At 43.6% G+C, this 16,965-nt stretch overlaps 1 protein-coding gene across 2 annotated transcripts in view; it reads left to right on the top strand.

The window, feature by feature from the left end:
- IGF2R (insulin like growth factor 2 receptor) overlaps window positions 1–16,965 on the top strand; it is a 77,527-nt gene that overhangs the window by 30,310 nt on the left and 30,252 nt on the right. For both annotated transcript variants that reach the window (XM_035108613.2, XM_035108615.2), the window contains exons 20-30: window positions 1,919–2,020; window positions 3,374–3,475; window positions 3,608–3,773; window positions 5,637–5,807; window positions 7,198–7,341; window positions 8,501–8,679; window positions 10,587–10,674; window positions 11,105–11,323; window positions 12,545–12,678; window positions 13,856–13,953; window positions 14,793–14,929. In XM_035108613.2, the coding sequence (XP_034964504.2) occupies window positions 1,919–2,020; window positions 3,374–3,475; window positions 3,608–3,773; window positions 5,637–5,807; window positions 7,198–7,341; window positions 8,501–8,679; window positions 10,587–10,674; window positions 11,105–11,323; window positions 12,545–12,678; window positions 13,856–13,953; window positions 14,793–14,929 (1,540 nt within the window). The remainder of the gene's footprint in view (window positions 1–1,918; window positions 2,021–3,373; window positions 3,476–3,607; window positions 3,774–5,636; window positions 5,808–7,197; window positions 7,342–8,500; window positions 8,680–10,586; window positions 10,675–11,104; window positions 11,324–12,544; window positions 12,679–13,855; window positions 13,954–14,792; window positions 14,930–16,965) is intronic.

Raw genomic sequence — 16,965 nt, forward strand, 5'->3', positions numbered from 1 at the left:
TCTACGAATAAGATAAAACCATTATAAAATAAAACCTTAGGGGAGGGTAACCGTGGGGTCCGACTGCGTCAGTCCGAAGGCCAAACGAAACAGCTCTGTCTTGCAGGCCCTACGAAAAGATGACAAATCCCGCAGGGCCCTAGTCTCCTGAGACAGAGCGTTCCACCAGGTTGGGGCCAGTACTGAGAAGGCCCTGGTCCTGGTCGAGGCCATCCTAGCCACCTTGTGACTCGGGATCTCCAATATGTTATTATTTGTGGACCGTAATGTCCTCTGTGGGTCATACCGGGAGAGGCGGTCCCGTAGGTACGAGGGTCCTAAGCCGCATAAGGCTTTAAAGGTCAAAACCAGCACCTTGAACCTGATCCTGTACTCCACCGGGAGCCAGTGCAGTTGGTAAAGCACTGGATGAATATGATCCCGCGGCCGGGACCCCGTAAGGAGCCTCGCCGCGGCATTCTGCACCCGCTGGAGTTTCTGGGTCAGTTTCAAGGGCAGCCCCGCGTAGAGCGAGTTACAATAATCAAGCCTAGAGGTGACCATCGCATGGATCACTGTGGCCAGATCAGGTTGAGAGAGGTAGGGAACCAACTGCTTAATGCGGCGGAGATGGAAAAATGCCACCTTGGCTGTGGTTGCAACCTGTGCCTCCATGGAAAGGGAGACATCCAAGGTTACCCCCAAGCTCTTGACAGAAGGGGCTGACACTAATTGGGCCCCAGCGAAAGATGGAAGTTACCCCCCCCCCCCCGCCCCATGTCATCCCGACCCAGCCAGAGGACCTCTGTCTTCGAAGGATTTAGCTTCAGCTGACTCCCACGTAGCCATCCAGCAACAGCTTCCAGGCACTTGGTCAATGTGTCCGGGGCCGAGGCAGGACGACCATCCATCAACAGATAAATCTGGGTGTCATCAGCATATTGATGACAACCCAGCCCAAAACTCCGGACAATCTGGGCAAGGGGGCGCATGAAGATATTAAAAAGCATTGGGGAAAGGATTGCACCTTGCGGGACTCCACACACCAAGGAGTGCCGCGGTGACAACCCCCTCCCTAGCACCACCCTCTGTCCCTGACCTGAGATAAAGGAACGCAGCCATTGTTGGACTGTACCCTGAATCCCCACGTCGGCAAGGCGGTGGTCTAAAAGCTCATAATCGACCATGTCGAAGGCGGCTGACAAGTCTAGAAGAATCAGCAGCCCCGACCCGCCTTGATCCAGCTGTTTACGGAGGTCATCTGTTAGGGCGACCAGTGCTGTCTCGGTCCCGTGGCCGGGACGAAAGCCGGACTGGAATGGATCTAAAGCCGATGTTTCATCCAGAAACCTACCGAGCTGTTCGGCAACCGCTCTTTCAATTATCTTACCCAAGTATGGAAGATTTGAAACAGGGCGATAATTGGATAGATCAGCTTCCTTCAACTCCTCTGGGAAAGTCCCTGAACTGAGAGACAAGTTGTAAGAGCACAGAGCATTTGTGGATAAATACCCAAGTCTCCCTTGAATATCCTTTGTTATGAAATGCAGAATGATCTTACTAGTGCCCTATTGGAGTAAAAGCTACTCATCTATGCTGGCAGTTGAAGGCTGCCCAGTGCAACTGATAAGAGTTGATTTCATTCCCCCCCCCCCCCGGGAAATTGCTATCCTTGTGTTAGGCAGTAACTTGCTGATTACCACTTTTTTCTTGGTGTATGTTGGATGGGGGAAAGGATAAATTATTCTTGGGAAAATATCTAATGCTTTGCAATAAAATGATCGCATTTGCTTTACAAGCAAAGAACTTGAAATCCTACCCTCCCAAATTATTGGACCAAAAATTTGCAGCACACTTGGAATATATCCCTGTCGAGCTCTTGAAGCGAGGCTGCTTGTATGCATTCTTGTCATAACTTTCTGACAACTTGTATTTTCAGAGTAGTAGCCCAAGATTCATTGAGATGAAAGAATGTGTTGCAATTTTCCTGTGGGAAACGGAAGCTGCTTGTCCAGTCACAACTGCAACAGGGGATGCTCAGGTGAGTGGCAGAAAACACATGTGGACATTTGTGGGGTTTTTACCCATGTGCCATATGAATAGGAAAGCAGGCATCTTTACAACCCAATGCTGTTCATGTCTGCTTGAGGCAAAGATGCATGAGCACCCCAAAGCTTAACCTAAGAACTATTGCATTCTTGCAAGCCCCTGAGTCAAGCACTTGAGAAAGCTCGAGGGTCTTTGTGAGCACCGGCTCAAGTTCTTACAAAAAAGTACCCACCCCCTTCACCTTGCCATTACCCCCAGCCCACCAGGGAGGAGGCCTTCAACTGGGGAAGGGCGCAGCAGAGGCTGCTTGAGATCTACTATGGGCAAATTTCTGGTCGACTCAAAGCCTTCTTGCAAAGTGTCTTAACAGGGGCTCTCCCTTCTGCAAGCACCCTTCTTCTATTTCTCACAGCATCCTTGGGAGAAATGCAGGATACTGGCTTCTAAGTGTCCCTAAAGAAATGCAGGTTTAATTGGAAGCAAAATTGTTTAATCCAATTCTTAAGCATCGTTGGGTAGCTTTTATTTGACCTCCCATGGTTGTAGTGAGAAGTGTGAGACATAGAAAGTACAGTCGTACCTTGGATCTCAAATGCCTTGTGAATGTTTTGGCTCCCTAACGCCGCAAACCCAGAAGTGAGTGTTCCGGTTTGCGAACATTTTTTGGAAGCTGAACTTCCGACGCGGCTTCCGATTGAGTGCAAGAAGCTTCTGCAGCCAATTGGAAGTTGTGCCTTGGTTTTTGAACGTTTTCAGAAGTTGGAACGGACTTCTAGAACAGATAACGTTTGAGAACCAAGGTACAACTGTACAATTAAATGCAAGGTTAGCTGGGTGTGACTTAACAGGGGACTGTTTATGATAATAGAGCTGTAAAAGGAGTTAGTATATGTGGGCACCATAATCCTCGAAGTAAGTTCTGATCTTTTGCTTGATACCCATTGGTTTATAAAACTTGAGAAGAGCTTAAAATTGGTCTACAAGGAGCTGTGTCTAACCAGTATGGAGGATTGCCTTCTTGACTTGGAAATCAAAAGGGCTACAAGCGTTTTGATGGTGCATATCTATCATAGCTTATTCTCTCCTCTTTATAAATGGTTTTGTTTTCTTTCTTTCTTTTTTTTAAAAATATTTTTATTAATTTTCCAATTAAAACCAATTATATCACATTCAATATTTCAAATTATACACATATATATATCAATCAAACCGAATGTTATGCCAAATCATCTAAATAATTTATTTTTGGGTTCCCATGCTTCAAGAAATTGGGAATTCCTCGCAACTGTCCACTGCCGTCTTATTTCTAAAGTTCAAATCGTATAAATGGTTTTGTTTTCTACAGAGCTGCACTGTAAAAGATCCCAACAGTGACTTTGTGTTTAACCTGGAACCATTGGCTTCAGAAAAAAAATACATAGCCATGGGAATTGGGAAGTCCTACATGGTAAATTTTTTCTTTCTTTTCTTTTCCAAACACAAGACTTCATGTCCTTTGAGTTCATGCCTTTTGTTTTTTTGATGCAAGTTAGTAATTCTATGGCATCTCAGATATTTCATTATATGTTGAATCTCTTAGCTAAACATTTGTGGACCTGCAGAGGAATGTGCAGTTAACAGTAGCCTGCCAGCTGCTGACTTAATTGGTGGATGTGAAACAGAAGATCTGAAACACATTCGTTTGGTGAAACTGAACAAAACTCTTCAGCTGTCTACCGAAGGAGAACTGTCTCTTAAATACACAGGTAAAGTTGCCTTCCGACCTGTTACAAAGAGCCACTTGCTTCCACCCTCCTTGCAGGGTAGGGGCAGCTGAGAGAGGCCCTTCATGCAACACAAGCACAGGTAGAGCTGTGACTACTCCATTGGGCTTCCTAAATCAGGGCATGTAGATTTCCAGGTGTATGATACATTTAAGAGGGTAGAGCTAGACCTGAGTCCTCTCACTCCAAGCAATAATTTAGGCAAAGCAGCTAGACATTGGGTGAGCCTGTGTTCAAATCAGCTCTATCATCAATGCCAGGATTCTCATCGAAGATAGTTTCTTTTCTTTTTTTAATAAACATTTTTATTAGATTTTCCAACTTAAACATCTAATCCATTTTCAAATTATACAAATTATGCAAATATCAATTAAACAATTCAAATCTTCTGCCAAATTATACTAATTTAAATTTGACTTCCCATACTTCAGACTCAGAAAGCCTAGTCCTCTTACAGTCACTGCTTTCTAATCAATAAAATCCAGATCTTATCCAATAATCTGTTAAAATCCTTCTATTTTCTTTCAAGCCCCTGAGTTTTTTCGAGCAAGCAAGTTTAACCAAACCAATATGTTTCTGTGTGAATTTATGCTTGTGATTTCTCTATAAATTAGCACTGTCTCTTTGCACGCTGGTATCTTGCCAAGTCCGTCCAAAAATCCAAAGATCCTTCTCACAGCCAGCAGCAGCCATCTTTCGAGCAGTCCCCATAAATCAAATCTTTAAGCTCCTGTGATGTTTCTCTCCAGATCGCTCCAGATTGCTACTCAATATAGTCTTTCCAGGGGAGATTTGCCAAACCAAAACTGTAAACACGCATCTAATGTCTTATTTATGGCTCTCTCCCCCTTTAACTAATATCGTAGCTGGCTTTATCACCAACATGGCGGACTCTAAATTATAGCTGCGTCATAACTCAAAAGTTTCTTGACAAGTTTCCAACCGCTAATGAGAAAGCTTCTCTTTGATGTCCATATCTTGAGGAATCCCCAACCACATTCCAAGCGAATCCAAGAATACAACTTTGATTATTTATGTTTTCAATTCACACAGTTTATATATTTAAAAAGACCATATTAATTCAGTAAATTTCCCACTTTCCAATCTCGCTTGCTTTATAAATATTATTTACGGTTCTTCAGGCGAGAGATTTGTTAAGTGAATTATAAAGCACAATAAAGCAGAATTATAAAGTTCTCGCTCTCCCCTTCAGTCCATCACATACCATTTCTTCCTAATTGCTGATGGCATTCCTCTGTTATCTTTTGTTCACCGAAGATAGTTTCTTAAAGGAATCAGGATAATTGAGTAAGATCAGAAGTTGCATAAAACCAAAGGTAGCAATTTTGCAGCAAATCTTTGACACAGCGTATGTGTTCACTGTCCCACCAGCATCTTCACATTTCACACAGGTAGATGGAAGGGGACGACTGAGGCTGAGGGAATAGGCAACATTCCCTTGGGCAATGGAGCTGTGTTCAGGCTTCCTGTTTTGTGTTTGGAGGAGGGCTCTGACAAGGACAAAGCAAGCACCCAGTCAAATAGGACCCTTGGGCTTACTAAAGAGAGAACCTTCCTACTTAACACCTCCTAAACCTATTTTCCTGGACTAAAGCTTCTCTCTTTAGTTCCTGTCAGGTGGGTTTGTCACAGTTTGAAAACATCCCTTTGTGAATTCAAGCAAAGTGCAGCGATGGCATGCATCATTGGCCTTCCCGTCATAGCTGGTTAATTTTCAGTAGATGCAAAATTCTAAAAAAAGCAGATAGTTGGAGCTTTTTTTTGGTCAAATAACTCATGTGGGTTTACTTTATACTTCTTAGTGTTTTTATTTCCACTCCTTAGGAATCAATGACACTTTCACCGTGACCTTTATCTGCAATCAATCCTCCTACCCTGGAGAACTCAGATTTGTGCATGAAGAGATTAACTCTGCACGTAGAATTTATAATACTTTCTTTGAGTTTCACACGGCCTTAGCCTGCCCACCTTCTCCAGTTGATTGTCAAGTTACTGGTACGTAAATGAATGTAAATGTAGGGAAATTCATTGGAAAGGTCACTCGAATCTGCTTCAGTGGTAGAGATGTCCTGCAGGTGGCATATTTCCTTTCCCCTTCTCTCCAGCAAGTGCTATGACTTGTTCCCAACATGCTCAGAGTTTTATTTCCCCTTAGGATGCACTTTGGGTGGGTGGGGGACTGTTAAAGAACACAGAGCGTAGAGAAATCTGTATTCCCCCTGCCACATACGACTCTGTCGCCCACAGAAACCGTATTTAGTGTTTTCCCCACAAAAGCTGATTTTACCTTTCCCTAGCTTAAAACTGGTGGTGCTGTGGTCTAAACCACTGAGCCTCTTGGGCTTGCCGATCAGAAGGTCGACGGTTCGTATCCCCGCAACAGGGTGAGCTCCCCTTGCTTGGTCCCAGCTCCTGCCAACCTAGCAGTTCGAAAGCACGTCAAAGTACAAGTAGATAAATAGGTACTGCTCCGTTGGGAAGGTAAATGGCCTTTCCGTGTGCTGCTCTGGTTTCGCCAGAAGCAGCTCAGTCTACGGACAAACACCGGCTCCCTCTGCCTGTAAAGTGAGATGAGCGCCGCAATCCCAGAGTCATACGCGACTGGACTTAACTGTCAGGGGTCTTTTACCTTTACCATTTTAGCTTAAAACTGGGCTGCTTTGAAAAGCACTTGCCTCAGGACACCTGAAGTGTTTGACCACCACCAACTCACTGAAAGTTAAGGTATTCCACTCTAAATGAAATCCATTGGCTGTTCCAGCCAAAGGTTCTGTTTATGTGCTTAATAGCATGGCGATTGTGACATTGGATTGTCCCAATGGTTGCTTTGCCTTAGCAACCTCTATAAAAAATGTAGTAAAACTATTTTTCTGATACAAAATGGAGTACCTGACAGGTGTTGATAGGATCCTTCCTCAGGGGCACTTGCCAAGAGGAGGGTTTCCACCCTACTAAACCAGCATCTCTCTTTAAATAGGTGGGGGGAAAATCTCTTCTCAGTAAGTGCCCTTGAAGAATGTTCATGCCAACACATGTTGAGTTTTCAGTATGTTTTGGAGATGTTGAGTATTCTGTTTCTCCTCTCCTTTTTTGTCTGCCTTGTGTAGGCTGCCTTCCACCCTCCATTTTTGACATTGTGCTGGCAGAAGCTCTTCTACTCCCACATGTCAAGGCATTCAGTTTTGGCCGGTCCCCCTCTCTGTGCCTCATTGTAATTTTAGCTGTTTTTGCTTTATACTTCTTGGTTTTTTACATGACCACACAGCATTTTGCTATATTGACTGCCTGGCTTGGATTGCTGAAATCCTTTAAACTGGAGTCAACTGAATATTGTAGACCTAGCTTAATTAAGCATTTTGTGGTTTCTGGCATTACTATTTTTCAGATTCAGCTGGTAATGAGTATGACCTGAGTGACTTAAGCAGAGCAAGTGAGCCTTGGATTGCCCTGGATACATCAAAAGATGCAAAAGGAAGAACTTTCTTTCTAAGTGTTTGCAAGCCCCTTCCCCCCATACCAGGGTGCCCTGGTAAGCATTAGACTTGGTTTATGGGAACTGAGGGGCTATCAGTGCAACAGGCTATATACCACCACCTAAGTTCCCCTTCTTCTTCTTCTTCTTCTTCTTCTTCTTCTTCTTCTTCTTCTTCTTCTTCTTCTTCTTCTTCTTCTTCTTCTTCTTCTTCTTCTTCTTCTTCTCTGACTTCCTCATTCCTGGCAGTCTCTGTCTGCTTCGCCTCTTTGGATAGTTTGCCCTGATACTGCTCAGCAAAGCTGTCATGGCCCTTCTGGATAGCTTTGGTGATACACTTGAATGCTTAGAAAAACTTGGTATTCAAATTATTCAGACATCCACGAGCCAACTCTAATAAAGGCCACCCTTGCACTTTAACTTGCCACTGAGAGAGGGTTGGTGAAATCCAGGTGAACAGTTTCTGAGCCTTTTGATAGATGCAGAGATAGCCGCTGGTACGTGTAGGGTGCTGTGGCATGTTATGGGGAGGCACGCTGGTGTGCAGGATGCATGCAATTAATCTTATTTTCCTGCTCGTGTTGGATTAAACTTTGAATTTATATTTTGCTAGGGAAGAACAGTTGGAACTGACTTTTAGTTTCAGGAATCTTATGTGAAAATGCCAAGCTGGTGAGCTTTATGGCCTGGACAAGCACCCTTAAGCTGTTAACAAAAAAGGCAAAGAGAGAGCTTTTACGGCAACTTCTTTTTACTAAAAAGAAATTGATTACAAAGTAATGGTTTTTAATAACTTTGAGGAAAAATATTCCCAATTTAGTAACTCAATGACTTACACCGGGTTATATCCAGAGTTGACCTTTTTTGAGCAGGACCTGCTTCCATTCGCAGAAGGGACTTTGATCCAGTAGAGACTCCCACTAAAGGAAGGGTGATTGTGCCTGAAGTACAGGGCTCCTGAACTCTTCGAAACTGTTTTTCAGGGACTTTAGGGGAAAAGAATCAGTTGAAGAGTCCCTTCTACTGATCTTCATGGGAGTATCCCATAGGTGGAGCTCCACTCACAGGATCCCCAAGTGCAGTTGGTGGTCAGCCCAGACATTGCTGGCTTCGTGAAAACTGCTATGAATTACTTCTGGCCTTCTTTTAAAAGAGATTAATGCAAGTTTTTAGCAGCGTTTAAAAGCACATGTTTAAGTGTTCCTTTTGGCTGCAGGTGGTATAATTGGATCTTGTATGAAATATGCGAACAGAGGTCAGAGTCTTGGCATGATTCACATGCGTCCTCAGGCTGCTGCTGATGGGTCCCTTAGTATCGTTTACTCAAGTGGGGACACGTGCAAAGGTAACAGGCAGTACTCAACACGGATCATCTTCCAATGTGATCAAAGTATGGTAAGTTTTTTGGGTCTGTCTATTGATGCTGAATGGTCTGGATGTAAAAAAAATATGACTTCCTTTAGCAACCTTGCGAGCTTATTGAAGGGCTTGCCTGCCGAACTCAATTCAAAGTGTTGGTGCTGACCTTTAAAGCCCTAAACGGCCTCGGTCCTATATACCTGAAGGAGCGTCTCCACCCCCATCGTCCAGCCCGGACACTGAGGTCCAGCGACGAGGGCCTTCTGGCAGTTCCCTCGCTGCGAGAAGTGAGGTTACAGGGAACCAGGCAGAGGGCCTTCTCGGTAGTGGCACCTGCCCTGTGGAACGCCCTCCCAACAGATGTCAAGGCAATAAGCAACTATTTTACTTTTAAAAGACAGCTGAAAGCGTCCCTGTTTAGGGAAGTTTTTAATGTTTGATGCTGTATTGTTTTTAATATTCAGTTGGAAGCCGCCCAGAGTGGCTGGGGAAACCCAGCCAGATGGGCGGGGTATAAATAATAAATTTTTATAATAATAATATGCAGTTCCCCCTTCCCATTGTGCCTGTGAAGCTCTGGAGCTGTGTTTGCATGCACTGCCAGGGTCCTTCCCCCACTTCCAGCCTGAAAGGACCAGTAGCCCTTCAAGTGAGTGAGTGAGTACCACATGCAGAGCTGCGACGTAGCTGCATCTTTTGCTGCCCAGGTGGTCATTTTGGAGTGATGACTGCTCATCCCGACAAACAAGGTGTGGCATAGGGACCCTTGTAACTTGCCACTAACCTTTTATCATATTCTCTTCTTCCTCTTCCCCATCTGGAGAGAATTCAAATGTTTAGAACTAGCAACATTACTTTGTTATGTGATAGGAAGCAGCTGAGCTCTCCAGAGTAGCTGATCAAGCTTGCTTCTATTTGCAAAACATATAGCAGCTTATTTACAAAGTGGACCTCAAGGACCCTAATAATATTGACGTAGAATGTACATTTACTTGAGAAGCACACCTCAGTATTGCGAATGAGTTGCAGTATTCATTCTTGTGCTCCAGTTTCCTGAGCAAGCAACATCTCGTTTTTTGTGACGTTCTGAACTTCTCAAATCGTTATGGTGAATTAACATAGTCCCAGGTAGACCCCTCTAAAACCTGTGGGTGTGTGGGACACATGTACATGTGGTGCCATCATCTGGCTCCTCATATTCCAGCTAAGGCAGCCTTTCACTCCCCCAACTGCCTCCTGCTCAAGAACCATCTAGCTCTGAGGAGAAGACTGATTTGGCTTTCAAAAGGGATTCTTCTCTCTCATTGCTTTTGTCTGCTGTTCTACAATATAGTGGTAATTTCTCCTGAAAACATTTCTGTGTAATCTGCTTTGTGTGGTACAACTTAAAAGATTGCATCAATATTGCAGTGCCTTGTGCAAAGTCCAAAAGTCTGCCGTTTCCTCATGGAAGCAAGTACTTTCATTTTGTGCCAGCCACCTTGGTATTTCTTCTTGAAATGAAAGATGACATATAAATTCTTGTAACAACAACAACAACAGCAACAACAACAACAACAGGTTACAACTTTCTACATGGAAATCCCTCTGTGTAGGCAAACAATATGTGATGCTTGAAGTGTGGGCCATGTTGAGTTCTTGCCTAAAGTTGTGCCAGTAGCTTGAAAAAGACCCTTCAGTGGCACTTCAGGCTTAATTATGCAATATACTGTACTTTTCTTCAGGCTGATTTTCCACATAACAGGTATATAAAATAACCCTGAACAGATCAATGAATAGCAAGTATCTTAGATTCACAGGTTTTCTCACCACAAGGAATTTGGATCAGTTTGAGTCCTGGTTACATAACTTAATGGTGGGTGAATTTATATACTGAGTTTATATAAGGAGATAAACAGAACTTTATGTATAAAACTGACAATGAACTCCTCCTTTTTGCTTAGGGATCACCAGTGTTTCAACATGAAGACGACTGTGAGTTCGTGTTTCTTTGGAGAACAGTAGCAGCTTGTCCTGTGCACAGGGTTGAGGGTAAGTATTTGTACTTAAATAAAATTATTTAACTAATGTGCCTAAAGCTCTTGGCAAAAGGTAGTATAATTGGAATGCAAGAAGAAATAAGACAATTCAGATGGCCTTAAATTATCTATCTACTGTGATTCCAGATACATGGCACAGTTGATCTTAACTTGCAAAGCATTTTGAGTAGAAAAATAAGAAAATCATACGTAGCTTTTGTTATGGAATGATTACGTAAAAGTTTGAAAAATTGACTCCTTTCTCATACAAAACAACTTTCTGAAAATAACTGCAACGTTCTGAAATGAACAGCTGCACAAATTCATATTTGGAAAATGATGCTCTGTTATCTCTGGTCCACCTTTGGACCGAGGCGTTGACCTGAGAATAAGGCTTTATGTGCATGTGAATAACATTCCGCTGGGTTTGGTGTGCTTTTAAGGTGAGAACTGTCAAGTAAAAGATCCAAGGTATGGTCATGTGTATGATCTGGCACCGCTTCGTGGGAAGGATGTGAAAGTGAGCACTGAGGAATATGACTACTACTTCAGAGTCTGTGATGGATTAACAGCGGGGAAGTGCAAAGAACCAAACACAACTTCAGATGTTGTGTCGGCATGTCAAATTAAGAAACGAGACCCCAGCTTTAAAAAAATAGCAGGTAATATGTCATTCTGGGCTGTAGCGGCTTGGATTTATCAGGGGAAGTTTGCCTGGCTTCAGAGGGGAGGATGCATGAAGTATCAAGGTGTACTTCCAGAGCAAATGTCCATCTAAGTAGTTTTATTTTAAAAACCACACATTTGTCTAGTATCTCTATCTAGTGGAAGGAATACCTCTTGACCCTCCTGAGATTTCCAGCTAAGTCATCATGTAGCTGTGACGGCTGTTGTATGCTATTCCCACAGCTAACATTCACCTGTCTTCCATGGTTAGTATCATTAGCATTTGACCTTGAAGTACACAGTTGATAACTAGTAAAAAAAAACCAGAACCCAGCTGAATTTGGAGATATCATCTCCCTCCACATACTTCCACCACAATTTCTGATCAGATGCAGCACTCTGGGGTTCTGTGCTCAGATTCTGTGTATGAGCACATGCACACTCAGGCCCTAGACATGCACATGTGTGCATACTGCAGTGTTTCTCAACCAGTGTGCCTCCAGATGTTTTGGGACTACAACTCCCATCATTCCTGACCACTGGTCTTGCTACTTAGGGATGATGGGAGTTGTAGTCCCAAAACATCTGGAGGCACACTGGTTGAGAAATACTGGCATGCTGTAACTGAACACACAGAGTGGAGTGTAAATAAAGTACATGTGTACGCACACCTTTATTTTTATATAAATTTTATTATACAATGTGTTTTGACTTCTATTTATGTTCTTGTTGGGCAGGCTGAAAACAAGTTAGGTATTGTGTATGCGCAGTGTGCTGAGTCACGTTGCCTGTAGAGCCCTTCTGGAGATGTTATTGCATTTCTGTAGTGCATTGAGTGGAAACTGGGTTGGATAGTGGGAACACTAGGAAAGAGGAGATGGGAAAGGGCCAAGACCGTGGCCCAGGTCATGCTCAGGTCAGCATACTTCCCACCCTCCCCAATTTCAACAAATCTGCAATCTTAACATCGGGGTGGTGGTGGTGGTGGAAGTGCTATTAAAAAACAACTAGATACTGAAATGGGATGAGTCTAAGCTTTTCTTTTTAGAGCTGTCATTCCTTAGCATGCTTTGCAAGCTGACTATTGACAAAATAAGGCAGTGTTGGGGGACCCACTGGTCCCACAGGCCAAATTAGCTTTAGTGTATATGGCTAATGTTTACAGTACAAAACTCCTATGCCTTCAGTTAATATACTCTTTATAATTCACTGTTCAGGTTTGAAAACTACAAAGCTTACATACGAAAATGGATTAATCAAAATTAACTACACCAACGGGGAGACATGCCACAAGATATATCAGCGGTCAACAGCCATATTGTTCTATTGTGATCCTGAAAGTAATTTGCAGGTAAGCAGACTTGGGTGTTAGTCTCAGATGTGATTGTCAAAACCCCTTATGTAACTGTCTTCCTGCAAAGCCATAAGCTCTAAGCACACATAGCTGTAACCACATAGAGCCTGGGTGGGCAGACATCAGACTTGCAGGATCTGCTTGGGCTTTTTTCTTTTCTTTTCTTTTTAACTGGAACCTAGAGATCCACCTTCCAGAGCCTGGTGAAAAAGGAATAGTCTGAATAAAAATAGTCTGAACCTAGGAATTTTACTTTGCGTGCCAGGCTGGAGTGGAGACACAATACTTCTATGCACAAAACCCCCACTCTTGATCTCCTCCCTGCCCCAGCCCCGCCAAGCTTTCTTCATTTCAGCTGTATAATTTAGAGGAGGAAAAGGGGTCATTTTTGTGCTGGTATTTTTAAACAACTGGGAATCGGGGACTTACTGATCTGAGAATTATCAAGACATCTCCCAGATTTACATTCTGCCCCTGCTGGCCATATGTGCAGTTGGAGATCAGGGTTGCACAGGCATGCCCAGCCCCTGAGCCCACCTGAGGGGCCCTACATGAACACTACATCCACCATGCACCTATGTGCATAGAGCTTGGTATCTGCAAGTTCATTCCATAATTGCCATTGCTCTTCCCTCTCCACTGACTTTATGTGGCACTAGTCATAATTGCACAGGTAGAGCCTCATTCTGCTCTCATTCAGCTTATTTATATGCAGCATGTGAACCAGGTAAATAGGGTGGGCCAAAAGTACTGAAAACCCAAATCTTGTTAGGACAGCTAAATTTGTTAGTAACAAAATCACACTTTGTTTTAAAAAAGAAAAGGTAAAAACTGCTGAGCAAATAAATAAAGTGTAGTGTGAAAGCAGCACATGCCAAGGCAATGAGCTTGAATCCATTATTTATGTTAGCCAAAATACTTCAAATTCACCCTTCTGATTAAAATCCATTTGGTCTTGTTTTAAATTTTTGTATGAATAGGACCACAGTGCATTTCCCCAGTATAAGATGTAGATGGTGCATTTGAGCAGAAGCTGCTTTTTGCAGATGGTTACTGTTTTGCATAATCCGTAGTCCAGACCTCGGATGGGGTAGGGTTGTCTGCTTTCAGCCCTACTGGTATTGTCGGCTTCTGTATGTAACGGGTTGTGGGGGTTTTGCCTTTCTTTTCTCAGCCAGTGTTTCTGAAGGAAATGGAGGATTGCACCTATTTGTTTGAGTGGCACACTCCTCTTGCCTGCCCACCTTCCAGGTCTATTGAGTGCTCCTATAAGTAAGTTGACGTCACCTGGCTGTCGAAATAAAAAATTTATTCCCTCCCCACCCCTTCTTTAGGGCTTCCTGTCCCATCTGTGTTAAATGGTGATGCCTAGGCCATTAAAGCACCTATTCAGTGTGATGATTTTGGGGGGTGGGGTGGGAAAAAACTTTTGTTCCCCAGCCATCAGCAGAAACAACTAACAAGTGGGTGGTGGTGAGATGATGGATGTCGAAAGACCATCTTGTTATACAAATTCTCAGATACTGAACCCCTAGATACTTGAGAATCATAGAATCATAGAGTTGGAAGAGACCACCAGGGCCATCCAGTCCAACCCCCTGCCAAGCAGGAAACACCATCAAAGCATTCCTGACAGATGGCTGTCAAGACCTCCAAAGAAGAAGACTCCACCACACTCCTTGGAAGCAAATTCCACTGCCGAACAGCTCTTACTGTCAGGAAGTTCTTCCTAATGTTGAGGTGGAATCTTCTTTCTTGTAGTTTGAATCCATTGCTCCATGTCCGCTTCTCTGGAGCAGCAGAAAACAACCTTTCTCCCTCCTCTATATGACATCCTTTGATATATTTGAACATGGCTATCATATCACCCCTTAACCTTCTCTTCTCCAGGCTAAACATACCCACCTCCGCGCAAAAGAAGCTTTTGCGCTGCTAGAGTAGTTAACAGAAGAATGGCGGTCATTCTGCTAGATAAGCTATGTGGCAGGACAGGAAATTTTGCTTGGATTTTGATGGCACTTTTTGGCACTCCTTACGCTGTTGGTGTGCTTTTCCACAGGATGTCTCCGGTTAACTTTTTTTGCTGTAAAACGTCCTTTGTTGTGTTGCAGAGACAGTACCGGCAACTCGTACGATCTCTCTTCTCTGACACGGCATAAGGAGAACTGGGAAGCCATTTCAATGACTAACTCTACTCAAAAATACTACATTAATGTCTGTAAATCTTTGGTGCCACACCGAGGAGCGGGTAAGAACTGGGTAAACAGCACAAGCTGCGTGTGCCAGCAGGCAGGAGTGGGGACGAGTAGAAGGATTGAACTGCACGGGGCAGGGTGGGAAAGAAGGGAGGCCACACCTTTGTTGGGGACCACTTCACCATAGCAAGGCATTTACGCAAACCCATGTGCTGTTATAAGGGCCACATGGCCTTGACTGCCTGCTGGGTAAATGTTAGAAGGCGGAAGGCCACACCCACTGACAGTTCAAGCTCTTCCCATTGCTGCTACCCAAACATGTGTGTGTGACAGTAGTGTTGGATCCTGTAGCAGAGTGACCGGAGCCCCAAGATATCTTAAGGAGAGGGGGAAGACGTATCCCCACTTACCTGACAGCTAAGCATCCTGTCTGTTGCCTCGACACCAGGTGCAAAGCATAGCAAAATTTGATGATGCTTGCAAGATAAGCTGTATATTGGGAACTGGAGTATTATGAAGAAGGCAATCCACTGTGCACCCGCTCTGTCTTGTTTCTCATATTGGGCTTCTCTATATAGAGAGGGCAGGTGAATGCTATCTTCACTCTTTTATGGCTGCAGCTGTGTTATGAAACCTGCCCTGTCCTATTTGAGGCTAAGTGAAAGCTGTAAGCATCCTGTAATCTGATTCTTCTTCTAGCATTCTCTGTTTGTGCAACAGCGTACCAGTTCTGCCTCGTTGTCTTTAAAATTATCTTGGAGCAAGGGAGGAATGACCTACATAGCTTCCTAGAGAGTGAGAAAATTGGTGTCCAAAGAGTTGGATGTGGGGAAAGAGATTAAAAAGCACTGTTGTAACCCACTGTGAATGCGAACACAGGTTTTTTACATGGTTAAAGAGTAGTAAATGGAACAGCTCCTATCTGTAATTGTGAACACACTGTCCTTGATTCCTATTGCTCTTTGCAATATTTTTTTCCTAACCCTGGTTTGATTTTTGTATAGTCGTGGGAATGGGTTCTATCTTGGGGATAACAGCAAACCAAGACATACTTGGGAGTAGACCCATTTATTTCTGCTCTGAATATGGCTACAGTTATACCTCGTGTTGCGTTAGGTTCATGTTGCGTCTTTTTGACTTGCAAACCCGGCAAACCCGGAAGTGTATACTTCCGGGTTTCGCCACGCGTGCACGCGCAAAAGCTGGGCGCTTTGCACATGCGCAGAAGCGGCGCTCTAGTTATGGACTTTTCGGGGTGCGAACGGCACCCCGGAACGGATCAGGTACATAACTACAGGTACCACTGTAATGTTGTATACCTCCTTGTTTAATTGAAGGTTAATATGATAAGGTATTTCTCCCTGGCACACCCCAAACATCTTACTATTAAGATGGCAGGTAATAACCTAAATACTCTACATTTTATTACTAGACTTGCTGATTCTGAATATATATAGAAATGACACATAGAGCAAATTATATGTGTTGTTTTCTTTGCTCAGGAACTATGCCATCTCAATTTTATGTGGGGAGGTATTTGTCTAAAGTTGACCCAGTGTGCCAAATCCTTGCTGGCACACCAGCAAGTTTGTTGTTGTTGTTAACTAAATTTCTATACTGTACTGCCCTTCATCCGAGGATCACAGGGTGGTTTGCAATTAAAAAACTTAAAAATACATAACATAGTAACACACACAAACACACTCTCTTTAAAAGGCCATAGATAGTTTAATTAGCCAAAGGCATGGGAGAAGAGGAAAGTTTTTGCCTGGTGCCCAAAGATATGTAATGAGGGTGCCAGATGAACTTTCCTGAGGAGAGCATTCCACAAACGGGGAGCCATCGCAGAAAAGGCTTGTTGCCATGTTGCTACCCTCCAGACCTCTCATGGAGGAGGCACACAAAGAAGAGCCTCAGATGATGATCTCAGGGTGGTTCATTTTGGGAGAAGTGGTCCTTGAGGTATTGTGGTCCTGAAAAAAGAATGTCGAAATAATTTCTGAAAAATAATATAGATTTTGCCCATTCAGAAGCCCCAACTTTCCCCTGAATTAAGTTGAAGTGGTGTAGCCACCTCAGAAACGTGTGC

Source organism: Zootoca vivipara, chromosome 3, assembly GCF_963506605.1.
Source record: "Zootoca vivipara chromosome 3, rZooViv1.1, whole genome shotgun sequence".
NCBI classification, from domain to species: domain Eukaryota; kingdom Metazoa; phylum Chordata; class Lepidosauria; order Squamata; family Lacertidae; genus Zootoca; species Zootoca vivipara.